General features: G+C 41.0%; 1 protein-coding gene across 1 annotated transcript; it reads left to right on the top strand.

Annotated features, from left to right (window-relative positions):
• The first annotated feature begins 1,536 nt into the window (after window positions 1–1,536).
• Window positions 1,537–20,222, top strand: slc6a5 (solute carrier family 6 member 5). Its single transcript, XM_004571053.3, has 16 exons — window positions 1,537–1,874; window positions 2,869–3,342; window positions 5,043–5,193; window positions 5,638–5,769; window positions 5,937–6,110; window positions 7,546–7,696; window positions 8,590–8,722; window positions 9,673–9,807; window positions 9,912–10,015; window positions 11,001–11,125; window positions 11,269–11,381; window positions 14,649–14,780; window positions 15,079–15,178; window positions 16,383–16,483; window positions 17,492–17,659; window positions 18,873–20,222. The coding sequence occupies exons 1-16, from the start codon at window positions 1,872–1,874 to the stop codon at window positions 19,026–19,028; spliced, it is 2,352 nt and encodes a 783-aa protein (XP_004571110.1). The 5' UTR covers window positions 1,537–1,871; the 3' UTR covers window positions 19,029–20,222.
• The last annotated feature ends 725 nt before the right edge of the window (window positions 20,223–20,947 follow it).

Raw genomic sequence — 20,947 nt, 5'->3', positions numbered from 1 at the left:
TGTGCGCGCGCGTGTGTATGTGTGTCAGTCCGCGCGCACAGCGGTCTCTGGAAGAGGAGCAGAAATCAATTACAATTATTCTCTGTTGACAGTATAATTAAACTCAAGGCTGTGGCTAATACAGCCGCTCCAGACTCTTATCTGGAACGGACGGAGATTTACAAGCGCAAGCAGCCCGGCGTGCATAGCAAGCGAAAGGCCCCGAGTGAGACCCTCGCGTGTCCTGCTGGTACCACACCGATCACAGCGGGCGAGCAGAAACTGCCCCAAACTTCCCCAGCTGTCCAAAATACATAAATAAATTAATAACTTAAAAAGAAAAAGAATCAGGGCATAAAACGGACATTTAATGTACTAGTTTATTACAGCGGTTCAGATGACGTTTTTAAAAGCGCTCCGAGTGCTTAGAGAAGAAAAACGCCATAACGACCAGTTCACAGTATAGCAAGTTAGTTTAAAACATAAATTATTATTTTCGTTTATTTATTTTATTGTTTTTAGAGGCTCTTTGAGATTTATATCGCATGTTAGTGAACGCTACCTGGTTAAACAACGTACTTGACTGGCAGCGACGCACTAATTATTTTTCCGTTCACTGGGATTGACCTGACTTGACTTCACTCTTGTGAGCAAACTTATGTCCACGTTGCCGGAAAGGATCAAGAGGAGCCAGTTTGGCTTGTTTCCGACACAGTTTACCACCCGTCCCGTGGCCTTTGTTTTCATTTAAGCTCATAATTAACGCTCCATTCTTAAATCATCAGTTCACCAGTGGGGTTTTAGTTTGGGGGTAAAACACAACTCACGGGACACGTGTACAGCGAGATTCGGAGAATACGCAATGCAGTGTTTTAGACTGTACAGTATGCCCCCCTCCGCCTCTTTGGGGTGTCACTGCTTCCAGTGCAGGCTCCAGTGGTTGGCTCCGGCTCCCCTTAAAACACGTGACTTTAACTTAAAAAAAAAAAACAGAAATCTTCTTGCGTAAGACTTTAACAAATGAGTAGCTTTGTCAAGACCTCGCCCACTTTTTTTTCTCTGTATTTGATCAGTTTCCTATTGGTGACGCACGAAGGAACGTATAGAGCCCAGAGCTTTGTGCGTAAAACCCGCCAAGTGGAAAAACTATTTATAGTTCAGGCCATTTTTAGCACATGGTGTATTCCACCCATACAACTTCTGAAAATGTGTGTGTGTGTGTGTCTAATTGTAATTGTTGAATGTGAATTTATGAGAATAACTATAAAGAACTCCCTCATCTTTGATTGTCAGCTTAAGGCACAGTCTTAGTTTCTTTTCTGTAAAATAAAGTATTTGATGTTGCTACGCTAATTGGAACTACTGGCTTATCCTGGCTCAGCACAATGCAAACATTACTTAGGCCTCGGTGCGCTCCAGTCTATTCAAATTCCCCCCAATAATTACCCAAACCTGGAAATCTTTATCCAGACAAGCCACGTGAGATCAAGTGGGACGCTCCCCTGCATGCGTGTAAACATCCCACACTTCCTTAGAGACAAGTGTATTAATCAGGTTTTGGAAGGCTCTGTCCGGCGCTCACGCATTCAACGTGCGTAACCAGACAATTCACGCACGCACACACGCGCCCCCGTCGTCTTGTTCTCCTGTTGTCCCTTTAAAAATCCGAATCCAAGGCCAATGATTTATCAAACTCCTATTATCAAGAAAATGTCACAGGAAGGGCACCTTGCTCTGCACTGACGCAAACCCCACTCTTTCCCACGGAGCTATAGAAAAGCTTTGCAGTTGGTACTTTGCGGAGCTACAACCAGTCCGCTTCTAGTCGTCTCCTCATCGGGTTTTTTTTCCTTTACAGCTGTTTCCAGCCTGCTGGCAGAGCTCTGCAAAAAATGGTAAGTGTTCCAAACTAATTCGTGTAACTATTCTCCTGCAGTTTCATCTATCTATCCTCTGTCATCTGAGTGTATTCTCTTCTGTTTTTATGCTAATCTGGCACTTTTCTTGCAGGGGGGCACTGTTTAACGCTTTCAGGCGCTCGAGCTGTCCGTGGTGCTGAAATGCAGCTGTGGTTTCACACTGAAAAACTTTAACCGCCTTTTCTCTTCTGTGTCATCTAACCTTTTTATTTCTTTATTTCCGTTTTTAGAGAAAAATTTCAATGGGAAAGTTAACATTTGGTTGATCATGTCTATTTTTGTAACCTTTTTTTTTTCTCAATTTACTCGCTTTCTACAGACTTAAACGGAAGCCAGGTAGTTAGTCCCCCGCTAAAAACACAACTAAGAAAACAACAAACCGGTCAGTAATTTTTCTTTTCTTTTAAGGATTTATTCCTGTTGCCCCCCCCCCCCCAAGTTACATTACAGGGGAGTCATTTGTAATTCCACGCCCGTGGTCTGCTCACCGCTGGTAACGCCGGCGATCTTGCATGCCTGCGGGGAGAGCGAAGCCACCGAGAGACCCGCAGCAGCTTGTCTATTGCCCATAAAAATCAGTGGATGTGTGTGGCTGAATGACATGAGGGGGGAAATGGGGCGTAAAATTAAAGAATCTTGCAGAAAGCGAGAACCGGAGAAGCAAAAGCAACCCCCTCCCTCCAACAAGCACAAGAAGCACTTTCTCCACACACACACACACACACACACACACACACACACACACACACACACACACACACACTCGGCAGACATTGAGCTGAAACTATGGAGCGACCAGAGCCACAGCATACAACAGAAAAGGGAAAGAGCGTAATTTTTATTATGATTTTTTGTTTGTTTGTTTGTTTTTAGTCCCAGAGCAGCGATGGCCTGCAAACGCCTGCTGGTTTCATGGTTTCTGCCCTGCTTTTTCCTTTTATCTCGCTGATCTGTCGCTCCCATATTCCAGGATCTGTCTGACCACAGAGACATGGCCAAACAACCGGCCAGCGCTCCCACCGGCTACATCCCTGCGCAGCAGTCCGACGGAGCCGCGGGACTTACAGGAAACAAACCGGACAACACGGCAGCGTGCCCGCCGTCCACTCCTCGCCATCACCCGGCGCCTCAGCCGCCGCCTCCTTGTAACGAGCGCAACACTTTTTGTCCCGCGGAAAATAAACCGGGGGAACCGGACAGCAATAAAGAATACGGGACGTTTAAAAACACCCCGCCGGCCGTCCCCGGATCCGTTGCCGTTAATTCGGCCTTGAGGAAGGATTCCATCGGTTCGGCCCGCGGGGGGTCCGCCCAGTACGGCGACCCGCTCCGGGCCACCGCTGAGCAGAACAACACCGCAGGCAACTGGACGTCTATGAGCCAGACCACCATCATACTGGGAACAGATGGGAACACGTCTGTTCAGCCTGGAACCGTGGCGGGGGTAAGTCAGCTAAATGAACCGTTACCTTAACGGAGGGCGGCCGCTGTGGAGGCAGGTGCGGTGTGGATGTGTTTCCGCTCGTGGCTGATCGGAGAGCTGACTGGATTAACCTGCTGCCTCCAAACAGGGGGACAGTGCCACGCAGACCTTTAGTAATATCTCTGCTGTGAATAACAATCTGTGGAACTCTAAAAAAATGTGGTAGCTACCCCAGGCATTGATTTGTGACGGACGTGTTAAGCTGTTCATTTGTAGCCCCAGAACTTCTGAGCTGAATCAGAGGATTCTTTAAAAGTGGATCTTAAGAGGGAACCGTCATTGTGAGGACAGACCGTGGGTTCGTTGTCGGGATGCTTAAACAGTATTGTCTGATACATAGTTCGTGGTCTTTATTTAGTTATTTTTCTTTCATGCACCGGTTCGGGAAAGCCTGTATTGGGAGTGAGAGTGGTTCATTCAGCGTATGCAAAGATTGTAAGCGCGCGGAACGCCCACAGGTGTAACAGACTATGGTGAACCTCTTCGCAGTGATACCGGGTTGAATCACGCATGTGTTGTAATTTGGGTGGACCCTGAGCTATTTGCTGTCCTTGATTTGCGCAGCGTCTGTTCTGATGCTCTGCAGCAGTCTGCGGTGTCTGATCAAAACTTTAAAAACCGCTTATGTCAGCTAAACATGAGGAAAACAAAGCGCGCACACTGGGCTGTTTTGTTTATTCACGATTAGATCGCCCCTTTAGACATAAACCTATGGCTGTTTCCGGTGTTTTTTATTTTTCTTATTATTTTAGTTACAATTCTAAACTTGATTTGTGCTTGGTGGTGATAACATGGTTAATGAAAAAAAGAGAACTGAATCATACTCTCGCGGTATTCTCGGTGTTCCCTGCCCACACTTGGTATGGCCCAAAAGCCCAGGTGTTATCCGGCTGATAGACAGCGCTGTATTACAGGAGACTGCGGATTGTTTCCAATCCCCAGGAGGGCATCCCCCACCACCCCTACCATTTCACACGCTCACACTTACAGAAGCAGACACACAGACACATTCCCATGCAGCGCAATGTTTGTGAATCGGAATCTATATATTCAACACAGTCTATTTCCTGAATCTGATAAATGAGGTTCTGCTGTGTAAAAAAAAAAAAAAGTTCTCCTGAATCGATCCTCAGGAAATGTTTTTAATCTCCGCATGAAATTCCACGAAGATTTCCAGCGGTTTGGTGGAGGTAACGGCCCTTAAGCGTAGCAGAGGATGAGACGAGTTACGTGTGTAAGCTTTGAGAGCCGCTATGGAATTCTGATTGTCGTGTGTAAAACGGAACAAAATTAAAACATAACGAACACAGTGAACAAAATGTAGATGGCCCAAAAAAAAGTGTTTTGGATCGGATTCGTCAACATTTTGTAAATAAAAATGTTCCAGATTTTCAGTCAGCATGATGAATGTGGAAAAAACGCGCTTTGATCAGTGAGCATGTAATATTATTGTCTGTAAAGGACAATTCCCACCAGAATGATGAGTTACTCTTTTTAATTATGTATTTATAATTTGTTTTTAAACTAGAGAATGCTTTTTGTTGATGGGAGATGAGTTAGCCTGAGTGCTTCTTCTTGTGGTTACACTTAGCTTTAAAAAAAAAAAAGATTATTATTACTTTTTCAAAACATTTTAGAGACTCAGTGTTTTCCCCCCTCAGGTTAACGAAGATGATGACGAAGGGGGAGATGAGAATAAGGCCAGAGGAAACTGGTCTAATAAACTGGATTTTATTCTGTCCATGGTTGGCTATGCAGTGGGACTGGGAAACGTGTGGAGGTTTCCTTATCTTGCCTTCCAAAACGGGGGAGGTAAGACTTTATGTGTGTGTGTGTGTGTGTTTTAAATAATAAAATAAAAATTTCAGTCAAGGCCGGAATTAGCCCCATTCATTCCTTTATCCTGTTAGGCCTGTAAGCATGCGAATGCTAAGAGAACTATGTTGAAAATGAATTAAAAAAATAGGTTATAGTGCTGGGATTTCCTCTGGTGGTGCGCAGATATAATGTGCTTACATCGCAAGCAAAATCGACTCTCATTATTTTAACTGGCATTCTTGTCCTTGTTATAACTGCTTTATATAGGAGTTATTATCAGATAATATCCTTAAATGTTTCCATATGCCGAATGTTTTTTTTTAGAAGCAGCCAAGTACACACTTCACGTTTGATGATTTTCACTTTATTCCATAGTTAGGTTCAGACTTTGGTGCTTCTGAAACTCCGCTCTGTAGCCTGGTCTTTAATTCCCCGCAGGAGCTTTTTTGATCCCCTACCTGACCATGCTGGGCATCGCTGGGATCCCAATCTTTTTGTTGGAGGTTTCCCTCGGCCAGTTTGCAAGCCAAGGGCCAGTGTCAGTGTGGAAATGCATCCCCGCTCTGCAAGGTAAACTGGCCCATCTCCTCATCTTTAAGAAATATAATTTTAAAAAAAGAAATAAAAAAGAAATAAACATATAAAACCCAAATAAAAAATAAATACATTTTATAATCACGAGTTCTCCACTTTCCTTAAGAGTAATTTATCTATTTCGTCTCATTTATTTATTTTAGGTTGCGGGATTGCCATGTTGATAATATCTGTCTTGATAGCCATATACTATAATATTATAATGTGCTGGACACTGTACTACCTGTTCGCTTCGTTGAAGGGCTCACTGCCATGGGCTAACTGTAGGAATGAGTGGAACACGGTGGAATGTAAGGACAAAGACATGCTGCTGTTAGGTAAGACACACACCTTCACACACACATACACACACACACACACTAGAAAAGCACCCCACTCTCCACAATACGCAATGCGTCATGCCTCCCTCAGCTAAGGTGTCCTGCAGTATAATGAATACTGACCTGTGATCTCTGCGGCGTTTCACTCTGAAAAATACTTAAACTTAAGAGCACCCAGTTTGTTTTCTATATGATCCGGTTGGATTGTTAGAGACCAGTAAAGTAGGGGATGAAGGCCCCAGGGAGATAAAATCCCACCTGAAACACGCTATATTTATATCTTCGATTATTCTTTTGTGTGATTCTGTCAGATTAAAGCATTGCTTCATGTTTTAAAGCTGCAGCATGGGGCAGAAGCAGCCTGTTAGTGGTCTGACACTGAATTAAACTGTGGATAAAATTATGTTTTAGCAAAGAAAACATAAAAGCGGAGAATCGAAGGCGTCTTGGCGTCGATTTGCATCGAATAAAAGTCGAAAGAGGCTTCACTTTGTGTAATATTTGCCTTTAGCGATTCTGTGAATTCAGCACAAAAACTGCTTGCTTGACAAATTTACTGTACAGGCTGAGCTGCTGCAGTGCTGCAGTGAGCCCGAGACTGACCCCTGCTGGATGAAACGGGAAGGCCTATTCGGGTCTGCATGTCTGCGTCTTTTGAATGATGAAGCAGACAAGAGGGAGCAAAAACGTGAACTATGTAGCCTGACGTATGTTAATGTGTTTACATATATGATTTTATCGTGTGGGTGAGCGAGGTCTGAACAGGTTTGCAATGCAATGCACAAGCTCTGCAAAAATAATCTGTTATATGCATACTTTAATGTTTCCCTTTTATGCCAAAGAGATGTGGATATATTAAAATATGTATATGGAGTAATATTACACTACAATGTAATTTTTAAAGCTATATTTGTGGCCTAGGGTCATAAAGGATTCATGTCATGTCATCGCATGTTGTCCACTGAGTGCCCCCCTCCAAAAAACGAACAAACAACAACAACAACAAAAAAAACAACAACGAGTTGCACAAGTGTGCAAAGCGCAATTAAAAAAACGTCCTGAATCATTAAGGCCCAGTTAATATAAGCTTGAAATGACTGAAAATAGAGTCATATAAAAAGCTTAAACCTACTTCTGTCTACCTTGTTTGCATGAAAAAAAAAATATAAATAGTGAGAACAGGGCTCAGAAACATTTATTCAATCATATTCAGCAGTGCAGGATTTTAACAAATACAAGTGGAAGAAGTTTCCAGTGAGGCTACACTACACTGTACACTGTATCCATCTGGCCTTTTCCTCCCACTTCTTACTCACATCCATCTCTTCACCCCAATTCAGAGTGTGTACCTGAGCGGGCAGTAAGTTGTGTCCCACAGCAGCTCTCTGCCAGCCTCTCCAAGCTGACGTGTATTGATTTCTGATTGGAACAGACTCATGCATCCTGCGGGACAGAAACATCACGTCCATCAAGAACTCCACTTTCTGCACGTTGGCAAACACAGCGGGAAACCTGACAAAGCTGCTAAACATGAGTATGGATGGAAACAAGACATATGTCAGCCCCAGCGAGGAATACTTCAAGTGAGTGAATCCTCTGGCCAAAATAAAATGTTGTTTTCAATTCCTGAAAAAAAGATCTATACACTTTTAGCCAGATTTAAAAAAAAATTAATACATTTATGACTGGATGAAAGACAGAATCTGATATTTTTTTAAAACCATTCTCTGCAGTTCTCAAGCCATCAAAAAAGTGATCATTTTGCTTCAGTAAAAAGTTCATGGACACTTAGATAAGGTTTATTCCTAATAATTCTAGTTTTATATCTTCTTGTTTTATATTTTGCATTTCCTTTTAATGTGACAACACACAAGTACATGTCCAGATAGTTGCCTGAAGCCACAAATTAATCTTTTAATTTCATACCCCACAAAATCACCCACATAGGAGATATTCACGTAAAACACTGCAAAAATAATCTCAAAAATGTACAAAAAAGTACAGCACAATAATAATAAAAAAAAGTCCTGCAGCATTTTATGAAAACATGTTTATGTACACTTTAACAACAATATAAAGACAGAAAAAGCAGAAGGAAAGAAATCAAGTCCGGAGTGGGGTAATCGTACTGTTTTCCATATACAAGGAAAAAACTGTACAGAGACTTTGTAGTTCTCTCTTATTGCACTCATTCAGCTTAATATCTTTAAACACAACGAGGCTATCCTCGCAATATATAATTAATGATGATTTATGGAGATTTGTGTCAAAAGTTGGGCAAAAAAAACCCAACTTACATAAATCTTACATCTCTGGCAGACCCTCTGACATGTTTGGGACTCTGTAATAAATGACTCGGCAAAATGAAAAAACAAACAAACAAACAAACAAAAACAAAAAGTGTCAGCATGAACTTTTGATCTGCATTGTTTTTTGTTTTTTAGACTTAACCTTTCTGTTTGAATAACACCTGCAGGTACAATGTGCTGCACATTTCCAAAGGGATTGAATATCCAGGAGACATCCGCTGGCCTCTGGCCGGCTGTCTCTTCTTGGCCTGGCTCATTGTCTACGCCTCTTTAGCCAAAGGAATCAAGTCATCGGGAAAGGTAACAAACTAAAAACAAAACTAAAACCTGCCTTCCGATGTCTTTCTGCTTGAAGTTTGAAGCTCAGAAGACATGCTGCTATTAGTTTTCCTTTGATTGCGTTCCCTTTAATGATAATATCGCCACCTAGTGATGAAGTATGTGACACACAACCTTTTATGAGGAAAAACTGTCATTTCCAAAAATGTAAAAATAACGCAGATCTGAGTTTATTTCCAAGAAAAATTTCATATGCAAATACCCAGAGTCTAGAGAAACGCAAAACAAGTGCATTATATTGTGTTTAATAAATTATCTACTTCACAGCGATTCTTTTAAACTCCGTGTTTGAGTTTTTTTCTCTCGTAAGAAAAACTTAAATGTTACTTAAAATAACTGAAAGCTATTTTCTTAGTTTAAAGAAAGCAAAAGAAGGAAAAAATAAATACATAAATATATAATTTATAAATATATAAAATGCTGTTCAAGCCCAGGTGAATGTTAGAGCTGCTTTAAAAAGACAGTCTTATGGTCTCAGACCAAAACAACACCCAGAAACTGAATAAAGTTGCGATTGTTGTATTGTGGTGCCCTCTGGTGGACATAGAGATGAGCTGCAGCACACATAAGCCTGTCACTGTGGAGTGGAGCTTCAGGCCTGTGTCAGAGGTTTTTCTGTAATAATTGTAAACTTGGGATTTTTTTAGTGTACAAATTCCTGTTTGCACCACAATCTGGATCAAAAGTGATCCTAATATAATCCTAATATATATGTTAATAATAGTGGTTTTTTTTTATGAGAAACAGCTAACTCTTGAAAAACTAAATGTTTAAAAGTCCACACACAAAGAGAGGGATATAAATGATCTTACAAAGTTTACTGACTTTGACCGTTTTATGAAAAAAACTGTTTTATCTTTGCATGTGTGTGTGTGTGCTGATGTTGCTCATTTCTTTTCTTTTCTCATTAGGTGGTGTATTTCACCGCCACGTTCCCTTACGTGGTGCTCGTCATCCTCCTGATCAGAGGAGTGACCCTCCCCGGTGCGGCTGACGGCATCCTCTACTTTATCACACCAAAATGGGAGAAACTAAATGATGCAAAGGTAACCAGAATTTCCTCACTGAATTCTACAAACACTAAAGTACAGACAGAAAAGAGGCCTTCCAGTTCTTGCCCTTCTCCTGCAGCTGCTCCTCTCTCCCTCAGGTGTGGAAAGACGCTGCCACTCAGATCTTCTTCTCCCTGTCGGCTGCTTGGGGCGGCCTCATCACGCTGTCTTCTTACAATAAGTTCCACAATAACTGCTACAGGTAAACACATAAAAGGTAAACTATGCTTCTGGCAGACAAATTCCACCTGTCACCACAGATGCATGACGCTATGTCTGAATGTGTCTGAATGTCTGGTAGGATGAAATGTCAGTAATAAATGTGACTTTTTGCAGCAAGCTGTTTCTTTCATTTTCTCTCAATTTGTTCTTCCTGTGCTTTGTTTTATCGCTAAAGTAATCCACAGCATTTGAAGAAAAAAAATGCAAAAGCCTAAATGTGTGAAACTTTTTTGATTCACAAGAAATATATATATATATATATATATATATATATATATATATATATATATATGTATATATATATATATATATATATATATATATATATATATATATATATATATATATATATATATATATATATATATATATTTACTCCATGCAGTCACAATATCTGCACATTAACTGAATATACACATGGTTCATTACTATAAATGAAAGCTTAGTAGTATTATCCACTATTATATATTTGCCAATTGTGTTTTTTAAATGTTGTACACAAGACAGGGCTCTAAGTATGAGAGCATCAGAGACATTATCAGAGGGATGTGACACTCAGATCGATGAAATGTTTGAGAATTCAGTTGCCGTAAAGATGGTGAAAGAAGTTTGACTTCTTATGAAAAGCTTTTCAAATCATTACTCTGTGGCAAAGTTGGCAAACATTAATAAACAAAAAATCCAATTTGACTCGATGGTAATGAGATTTTTATGTTCCAGTGATCATTTTAATTCAAATGAATTTAGGCAATGCTTCAAAATAACCGCCCAAATAAGTGCCAAGAGACGTTGCAAGATGGCTTCCTCATCCCGAGACCTGGTTCTAGAAGGACTTTGGCACCACTGGACAGTTTTCATATTCATATTTCTATGTTTTAAATACTTAAAAACTCTTGAAGTCACAACAAATATATTTGCTCACTTCACGTTTCTCCTTTCTCTTCTTGTTTTCCTTTTCATTGCAGGGACACTATCATAGTGACATGCACAAACAGCGCCACCAGTATATTTGCTGGGTTTGTCATCTTCTCTGTCATTGGTTTTATGGCACATGAGTTAAAGGTGCCAATAGAGAAGGTGGCTGATGAAGGTAAGCTCCCAAACTGGCCGGCAGTAGCATGAGGTCAGCACCGCTTTTATCTGCACTTGAGACAGTGTCTATGTATTCCTATTGAAATACCATACATGTAGTATATATGTTTGTCTGTGTGTGTGTGTGTGTGTGTGTGTTAGGTCCAGGTATAGCTTTCGTGGTGTATCCAGAGGCTCTGACCAGACTTCCCCTGTCTCCTTTCTGGGCAATCATCTTTTTCCTTATGCTCCTGACCCTTGGCCTGGATACTATGGTAACCTTTACATCCTCTTAATACTAATGAAAAAAAAATCAAGTTCCAAGTTTAAATATGAGCTATGGCATTTGGAAGTTATAGCTGGAAACAGGCAAACAATTTGCCCATAAAATGACTTTTAAGTAACTCTATTTGAACTTACATGTTAAAGAACATGAAACATCACTTTTAGTCTTTGCTCTACTGCTGGAGTAAAATCCTGCACAAGCTCTCCATCTGCTAAAGATGATGTCAGTCTTCTTACCCGAATCTGAGCAAGACATGCAAACAAGAAAAGAGTTTCCTTTTTTTTTTAGCCAGTTGGTGGCAGAAGAGCTCCACACTACCTATGAAACCAATCATCACCCTCTTGTCCACCACAGTGTTTGCGTAGAGGATGAGATGATCTTGTTCTTGTGCTTGAGAGAAACATCTCTCACCTCATCTCTCAGTGTGTTCGTCTTTGATTGTCTTCCTCGCCCTGTTTCCTCACATCTTAGTGCGTCCCAACTGAGATGGAGGCAAGAAGGAGAAATGAGGAGAAAAGGCTTGAGGGCAACACGTATTTAAGAAAAAGTGACACTCTCACTTCTGAGCAAGATTACAAGAATGTTAAAATATTCGTTTTTTTTTAAATTACAAGCACAAACGAGGAGCACAAAGTTTGATTTTCTTTATTAACGAATATAACTTATAAATACAAAAGGAATATTTAGTAGTCTCTTTCTGCCAAAGCTTGTATAGTCCAGTTGTGTGTCACTTAAAACATAAAATGAAAAAATGAGCTGATAATGGCTAAAAAGCTCTGTGAAGTGCAGAGTTGGGGATAATTGTAAACATTTTCAAGCAATAATTAATATAAAAAATATGAATAAAAAGCGCAGTGAGGGGAGGTTGTTTCGTTCAAGGGTCAAGATTAGGGAAACCAATCTCGACCTTGATGCCAGTGTTCATTTTTAATGTGTAATGTGTTTGTAAACGAGGTGTCGTGAGACGTTGGTCTGTCAGGTAAATGATCTGTTTCTGCTGTGGTAGGTATTCAGGCCCACTTTGTTTTAATTTTGCTGAAGATCTCAAAGTTTGTGACAGTCAGAAACACGAGTCTCTTGACTTTTGTTTGCTCCGAGGTTAACATTTGGGTTTGGTAGCTGATGTATAAACACTGCACACTGCACACATTGACCCAATTAACATAATTACAAATGCACAGCACCCGCTGTGACTGATTTCACCTGAAGTGCCTGAGCTCTCCAGGTACTTGAACAGAGGGGAGTCTGTGTGATTGGAGTGAGTGAAACTAGGTTGACCTTAAAGTCTTGGAGCAACATCAGGAAGTAAAAACAACAATCAAATGTGATATGTGAACACAGTGCTTTACACTGTGGGTGATAAGAATTCATTTTGTTAACCATTCCATCACAGAAATGATGGAAAGATCAATCGTAATATTAATAAAACCACTCCAGCTGCAGTTTGAGCATATGGAGTGTGGAGAATACCAACAATAACTGCACAGATTTAAGATATAATTCATTTTCAGGAAGCTATTCTACACTAAAAATGTTTATGTCCAAAATTCTCAGTGGATAATGTAAAACATTACATTTAATGGAAGCTGACCAAATAATACTGAATTGATTAGTATACTTTCAGTTCATACCAAGCTTATTTTCCTTAATGATTAATTAAGCGTGTAAATAAACCATTGTTTTTATATTTTTCATTTGCATTTTACTCAAAATGCAGTACATCAGTTTTGGGCCCCTTTTCCCTTCAGGACTGCTTTAATTTTTCATGAATTCAACAAGTTGCTGGAAACATTTCTCAGAGATTTTAACATGACAGCTTCATTCAGCGTCAGCATCACTAGGTTTGAACTTCCGCAGGTTGTTTTGAACAGTTGTTGCCACATGATTGGATGGTTAGATTTTTGTGTCAAAAAGCAATAGCTTACAAAGTGGCCTGTGCCTTTACATTTTAAAAAGGAATTACAGTAAACAAAAAACCTATAAGGTTTTCATTTTAAACTATATATCTGTCTATGATATTGATCTATTGTAACATTTACTTACTTTAGATATCATTTACAATTTGTATTTGGAAATTGTTTTAATTCTTCTAATGTCAAAACAATAATTCCACTAGCAGATCCATAAATGTAAAAGTGAAAGACAAGTATACTGAAAAACTTCAAACTGACTATATTATTGCTCCATGTCAGCACTATGTTTTCCTAAAAGAACCCAAAACGGTTTCATTTGGACCCACTAGCCATGATATCGGTTACTGCGCTGAGTTATGCCTCACGCAGCTTCAGCGAACAAACACTTTTCGTCTTCGGGATGTTTTTAAAGTCCAGAGCACCTCCCGCCATGATCCTGGGTAAACAGTTCCTGATAAAACACAAACTCCTTCAAGTGCATTGTGATGCTCCTGAGCTGAGCAGAGGAGCAGAGGGCACAGTGGTGCATTAAGACACAAGTAAACAGTAACAGTAAATGATGATGTTACTTTGCCTTGGCAGCAGCAGCACAGAGGAGAGTGCTGCTGCTGTGGTTTTGTCGTGGAACGCAGCTCAGCAGTAATAGGCTTGGGATGTTGACGGGAAATTAGTTTTGGGAGCTCAGGAGGAAAAGGAAGAAGTGGGGAAGTGACAGATAGCTTGATGGCAGCGCCATTTCTACAATAAACTTATGCATACGCACACACTATACAACCCTCGCTCAATTTTCATGTTTATGTATTCATCCGCTGCTGTCCTCTGGGTTCCGAGTCCCTTTTACCATCATGTTACATTTGCAATTCTCTAGACAGGCTCATCCTATCAAAGTCTATCCATTGTAAACTAAATCCTTCATACTTATTTGTTTTCAGAAGTTCTTCTGCTCAGGGTTAGAATAATGTTCTTTATTTGTTTGCGAAATAAATGAAATTATGTGTTTATTGGATGAACCGAAGACAAATGCTGGATGCTAAAGTTATGACAGCAGCGGCCGCTTGGATTCAGATGAGGTAAACTTGCTGACTTGAGGCTTTTTATTTAGTGGAATTGCTGCTACGCCCTGGCCTGGGTGGACAATTGTTAGTGATTCTGTAGTGGAGCCAAGCAGGATTACTGTAAGCTGTTGCCAAAAGTATTAATATTAAATAGGAATCATAAAGAGTTGGCGATTGTTTTCAGCAAATGCAATGTTTGAACAACGTGTTTATTAAACATCTGCCATGGTTAAACACATTTCCTCCCTAGTTCTCTTTAATATTCCCCCCTTCTCATCTCCATCCCAGTTTGCCACCATCGAGACCATAGTCACCTCTGTGTCAGATGAGTACCCCAAATACCTGAGGAAACACAAGCCGATCTTCACCCTGGTCTGCTGCGTCTCTTTCTTCATCCTGGGATTTCCCATGATCACAGAGGTATGTGCTCTGCTGCACTCTGGGTTCACAGTGGATACTTGAGCATTCTCCTTGCACCCTCTGACTCTGACTTTGAATACAATGCCAATTTTTCTGCATGTCAAGCAAAGTTCTGGCCTTCAGATGTCAGGTGCAATGATTGGAACAGTAGGCTGAGTCTTATTAAAAGGAAGTTGTGACCGTGGACAAATCCAAGTGTCGGGTGACAGGAGGGATGACATTGCAGGATGAAGGCTGAATAGATTTTGTAATATTTTCTGTGTGTGTGTGTGTGTGTGTGTGTGTGTGTTTGTTACAGAGTGGGATGTACATGCTCCAGTTGGTGGACACGTTTGCGGCCTCCTATTCTTTGGTCATCATTGCTATCTTTGAGCTGGTGGGGATTTCGTACCTCTATGGTAAGTACACGAGCTGCCATGAAAGCTCACTTTAAGGCCACTCTAGGTTCAGCATGTGAAGTCACAGCTGTGATTTTTTCTTTCCACAGACAGTACCTTTAATCTGCATTCTGTTTAATGGTCAATAGGGGGCGACTGCTCTGGTTGCAAATGTAGACAGATAAGATCATAAGGACAGATTAAATTTGATCTAGTGAATACTTCTCTGATGATTTCATGGCCTTTTGGGCAAACTTACGGTTGCCAAGTTGTTATTTTATAAGTCTGTTGTTTTTTCAGTCAAACCAATAGGTGACATACCTATACCCACTTTTTTTTCATTTGTATTTCTTACATAAAAAGCCAGTGCCAGTTTGATTGTGTGTTCAGAGAGGCATATGCATATAATAGAATAATAAATGCAAGAATACCTTTCTCTTCTGAAAATCTAGATATCTGATATTGTGTGTGTAATTTCTTTGCTTTGACTTTGCTTCTGTGACACATTTCCACAGACAGCAGGGCCAAACTGTATAATCAGCCGAGAGACCCTAAAATATTACTGTCAGTGCAGGGTGCAGCAGAGAATGTTGGTGGTTTTTGAGGCATTTCTATTCCTGAACTTAAAATCCTTTGTCATAGTAAAACAGATAAAATCAAAATATCTTCAGGCTGTAGCAGTTTTAACAAGAAAAAAAAAATCAAACTGAAAAGAACAGCATAGTTAAAATAACGGGTTTCTGCATCTCAATTATGCGTATCTGCAAAAGGGGACAATCGTCCAAAGCTCCTTCGTGCTGGAAACGAATTCTCACTTGTTAATCCTGCGGTGACCACTAGGAGTCTCTGTTGTAATGCACAAGTCTCTGTCACACACACAGGCAGAGAGCTCAGGTGTGTATCAGAAGGCTGTTACCAAGAAGCAAAGCTCACCTCCAGTTTGTCATCAGTGCAGGTGACATATTGAAATGATTGTGTGACTCTGCCACTTCATGTCACTCACAGTTATCCGTCAATAAAGGCAGAAGAATGAAGCCATCTGCTCACTCGCTTTTTCCAGGGACCACAGAAACGCATTCACATGTGCTCATAAGGACAGATTGAATTTACCGATCCTTTTTTTTAAAGGGACGTTATCAAACCCAGGTCACACTCCATGCCTTCTCTCTGGAAACCACCCATTTCTCTTCTTTTATTTCTTCTCTTTTTTCTTCTTCCTTTGCAGGCCTACAGAGGTTTTGTGAGGACATTGAAATGATGATTGGTTTCCAGCCAAACCGATTCTGGAGACTGTGCTGGGCCTTTGTGACTCCAACCATTCTGACGGTATGTTTGTTTTTGCTCATCTCATTCCCTGGTATGCGCATACACGCACACTCACTCACACACACACACACGCTCACACACACACGCGCACACAGACACTCGTACACATGGGCACATATGAACATGTGCAGCCCAAAATGCCTCTATTTTCACTGTCTTCTTTCAAGTTCATTGATTTGCAATCATAAAGGAACAGAGGAGAAATTGCTCCTGTACTCAGAAATCGAAAAATTATTTCCTCCTTCACATTCCCGTCATGTCACAGGTTCTCACGTTGATTGTCATTTCAAAACTGAAGCTGCCAAATTCCAAATGTGTCAGCGTTTGATCTGCACTGAACATGTACATGATCAGTAGAGAGTATACACATATCTCCAAAGAAACCTGTCTCTGTAAAGCTGAGAGTCTTTACGTAGAATTCTGTGTAGTCGAAGTTCACTACAAAGGCACGTGAGAGCTGGACACTGGCCAGCATTAATGTTAGTAGTCGTAATGGAAACTACTGTACCTCCAAAGCAGAGGTGACGATGACAAATGGAGCAGCAGTCGAGGCGGCTGGCCATCTTGCTGCTCTCTCTCTCTCTCTCTCTCTCTCTCTCTCGAGATCACATTTCCTCCGGGAGCTCATTGATGCACAGCCTCCGGCTAACCTAGTTCTGTCTGCCATCTTTTCTCTGTTTGTATTCCTTTTGGTCTTATTCTAATCCTTTCAAACCAAATTCACTTTTTTATACTTTTTCCACCCCCCCGAACCAAACCCTGCCTTTCCTGTTTTTGTACTCTCTGCATATAATACAACTAAAGATCTAATTTTCTCATTGATATAGAACAGCAGACAAAGTTTTAGCCTTGGACCCTGAGGTCAGTGCAGTTAAGCTACTACACAGTCCATACCAGTCAGTGCTGACAATCACTGCACAGTTGAGCAGCATCAGGTAACAGCAGTTGAAATACCGTGCTGTGACATTTCATCTAACAAATGTTTCTCGGATTTCCGGGCGTGTGCAGGGCATCCTGGGGCTGAGTCTCTACCAGTGGAAGGTGATGACATATGAGGACTACACCTACCCCACCTGGTCCATGGTTATGGGCTGGCTCATGGTCATCTGCTCTGTAATCTGGATCCCCATCATGTTCGTCATTAAGATGCACCTGGCCCCCGGCACCATCATCGAGGTAATAATTGTGATAAAACTGTCACGTAATGTTTTGGGTTTGTCTGCTACGCACACACTGTCCCACATGCATCTTTGTCTCTTTCTCTTTCTCTTTCTCTCTCACGCCCACACACACACACACACACACACACACACACACACACACACACACACACACACACACACACACACACACACACACACAGGCGCGCGCACTGTCGAGGAAATCAATAGTCTCATCCTTCGCTCATTAGCAGAGAGAGGAAGGCTGCAGGCTGAGTATTAATTTGAACATTTTTTCTGGGAGTCTTGTGGGTCTCTTTAAAATGCTTTGATTAATGGATGATGATGATGACGAACGGGCCTTTCTGGTCTAACATCTTTGTGCGCTCTGTATCTGACAGCAGCCTCTATCACACACCTCTAACGCTACATTTGATTTGCTTTGCTTTTCTTGATCATAATTAACGCGTAATCATCACAGTGTCAAATCCTTTTTCACCTCGAAATTCTGCACACAATGCCCCATAGTGACAAAGTCAAAAAGTTTGCTTGAAATTTTTGCAAATTTATTAAAAATCAAACAAAATGAAGCACATACACAAATCTTCACAGCCTTTGCCATGACACTCAAAATTGAGCTCGGGTCCTTCCTGTTTCCACCGCTGATCTTTCAGATGTTTCTACAACTTAACTGAAGTCCAGCTGTGGTAATTCAGTTGATTGGACATGATTTGGAAAGGTACACACCTGTCCACATGTAGTTCTTGGTCCCATCTCATTAACTGAGGCGAAGGCTCATTTTCCAAAATAATAGTGAACCCCAACACGCAGCCAAGATAACAAAAGATTGGCTTCAGGACCACTCTATGAATGTCTTTGAATGAACACCTCTTGAGAGATCAGAAAATGGCTGTGCACCGATGCTCCCCCATCCAACCAGGTTCTGCAAAGAAGAAGAACAAAAAATATGTGTGCAAAGCTTTTAGAATCATACTCAGAAAAATTTGAGGCTGTACTTCCTGCCAAAGGTGCATCAACAAAGTATTGAGCAAAGGCTGTGAATATTTATGGACATGTTAAATGTGCAAGAAGTAGCTTTATCAATGTGTTAAAAGTCAGGGCAAAAGCCAAAAAAAATGTAATTTAACAAGAGGCCAGCATTTGTTAAAGAGAGCAGTTCATGTATTATCGCTACCTGTAAGTGCTCTGTGTTTCCTGTTGTCATGCAGCGCCTGAAGCTGGTCTGCTCCCCTCAGCCTGACTGGGGTCCTTTCCTGATGAAGCACCGTGGAGAACGCTACCAGAACATGATCGACCCACTGGGAACCAGCTCCCTGGGCCTCAAGCTGCCCCCCAAGGACTTCCAGCTTGGTTCTTACCAGTAGCAGCCATCCTGACAGCACCACATCCACCACTTCCAAGCCCTGTAGGAGGCACTGGTGGGTGGTGGGAATCGTCTCCATCCCCACGTCTTCTCCCTTCTCTCTCTCTCCTGCTCTGTACTTAAGCCTTCTTTGCTTCTTGTCTTCTTTGCTTTATCGTGGATGTGGAAACAAGCTCCTTCTCTTCTTCCTTTATGTCTGCATCATGTCCTTTCTTCTCTCAGGGAGGAGTAGCTGCCCAAGTGGAGTCTACTCTTCCACTGCTGCTTTGTACACTCTTAATGGGCTACCATTGCCTCCCACACATGACCGCTGATTACTCCAGAACCCTTCCCAGGGATCTTTATTCCAAGAGAAAAATTGTGTCATAAAATGACACAGCTCAGACTGCACTTGCAATATTAGACTCACCCTAGTTGCTCCCTATGGAGTTGTGTGTATTTCTCTGTGTGTGCGCGCGTGAGTTTAAGTGTATGTGCGTGCCATCAAATTCGTGTGTACAGATAATGAATCATCTTGGTGCAAGCAGACACAGGAAAACAAAAAGAAAATTGAGCGACAGAGAAAAAACCCCCCCAAAAACAAAAAACGGCACAACGAGCTCAGTGGGGATCTTTGTTTGGTTCCATCTGTGTACAAAATTCCATCGGCAATACAAATAATATCAACTGCCTGGAAAGAAAAAAAAAAAAAACACAATTTGCTCTGTTATCACATTTTGTTCCTATCCAGCAGTATATATGTATATTCATATGGGCTTCCACTCAGTCGCTATTGCTTTGTCAAAAATAGATTATAAGATCTGCAATTTGTGCCTCTTACATCCCGGTAGAGTAGCGAATGCATCCTGATTACTACTTTCCGTAGATACACTTTGGCCTCAGATGACTCTACAGTATGGTACAAACTTGGGTTTATTTTTCATTCTGAACCCGAGGGACCATTTGTGATACCCTCTCTCTTTGTCTATTTATTAAGTTGTATTCTTGCTGTATTGTCCTAGAATTTAAAGTAGCACATTCCTAACGTAGGAGTAGTCTAGCCTTCTTCTAGAAGGTGATAACGTGGCCATTTAACCTTCTAAGGTCTGAAAACCTAGTAGTCGCTATTTGTGCATATATTTTAGACGTGTATTTGTGAAAGTGCTAAGCCATCTGACGAAACCTTCTTTCCAATATGCATCGCATCAGTAGAGTAACAGTGTAATATATATATATATATATATATATATATATATATATATATATATATATATATATATATATATATATATATATATATATATAGCAGTGATAGAGGTAGCAAGACAGGGACTCGCATTTGTGTGTCTGCGTGTGTGTGGGAGGGGCAGTAATGCCTCTCTGAACCCTAGTTGTGGAATATTTTGTACAAAAAAAAGACTTTCTTCAAGTAGTAAGCGTGTGTTGTTGTCCTGTCCTCAAAAAATTAGGAACTGCTGCTATATGTGAGCAGATGAAGATTAGAAAATGGCCTCCTTCTATCCTGGAAGTGTACTTTGTCTCTTGTTGTTTGTGGTAGAGCTCTTGAGACCTCTTTGTCATTTCAGACGTATGCCTCGCTTCTACGTGTGTCCTCATGAAAACAGGGTCTCAGGTATACTCGATCCCTTCAGACTACTCTGGTAGCTGTGGGAACAGTAGCAGCCAGTGCACAGAAAACAGCAGAGCCACCCCAGTGCTTAATTATAATGGGAACGGTGTGGAAGTGTGTTGCAAAAGGTCAGATAATCTCAATGCAGCACTGCTTTGGTTTTGCTTGCTGTTGCTTCGGTGCAATGAATATAAAAGATACACAAGTGATTTAGCCTGTTTTGACCAACCCTGTGCACTGCTAAAGGAGGGTCATTATGAGTCAAATTAATTAAAAAGAAAGTCACATTTCAAAACTGGAACTTTAATTAG

This window comes from Maylandia zebra, linkage group LG1 (assembly GCF_041146795.1).
Source record: "Maylandia zebra isolate NMK-2024a linkage group LG1, Mzebra_GT3a, whole genome shotgun sequence".
Taxonomy (NCBI): domain Eukaryota; kingdom Metazoa; phylum Chordata; class Actinopteri; order Cichliformes; family Cichlidae; genus Maylandia; species Maylandia zebra.
Note: the sequence above shows the minus strand (reverse complement) of the source record. Positions and strands in the feature narration are given on the sequence as shown.

Bases quoted from the DNA above. Each gene is read 5' to 3' on its own strand.
- slc6a5 (XM_004571053.3), top strand. The intron at 10,016-11,000 runs GTAAACACATAA...TTTTCATTGCAG, and splicing joins TTCCACAATAACTGCTACAG to GGACACTATCATAGTGACAT. The intron at 15,179-16,382 runs GTAAGTACACGA...CTTCCTTTGCAG, and splicing joins GGGGATTTCGTACCTCTATG to GCCTACAGAGGTTTTGTGAG.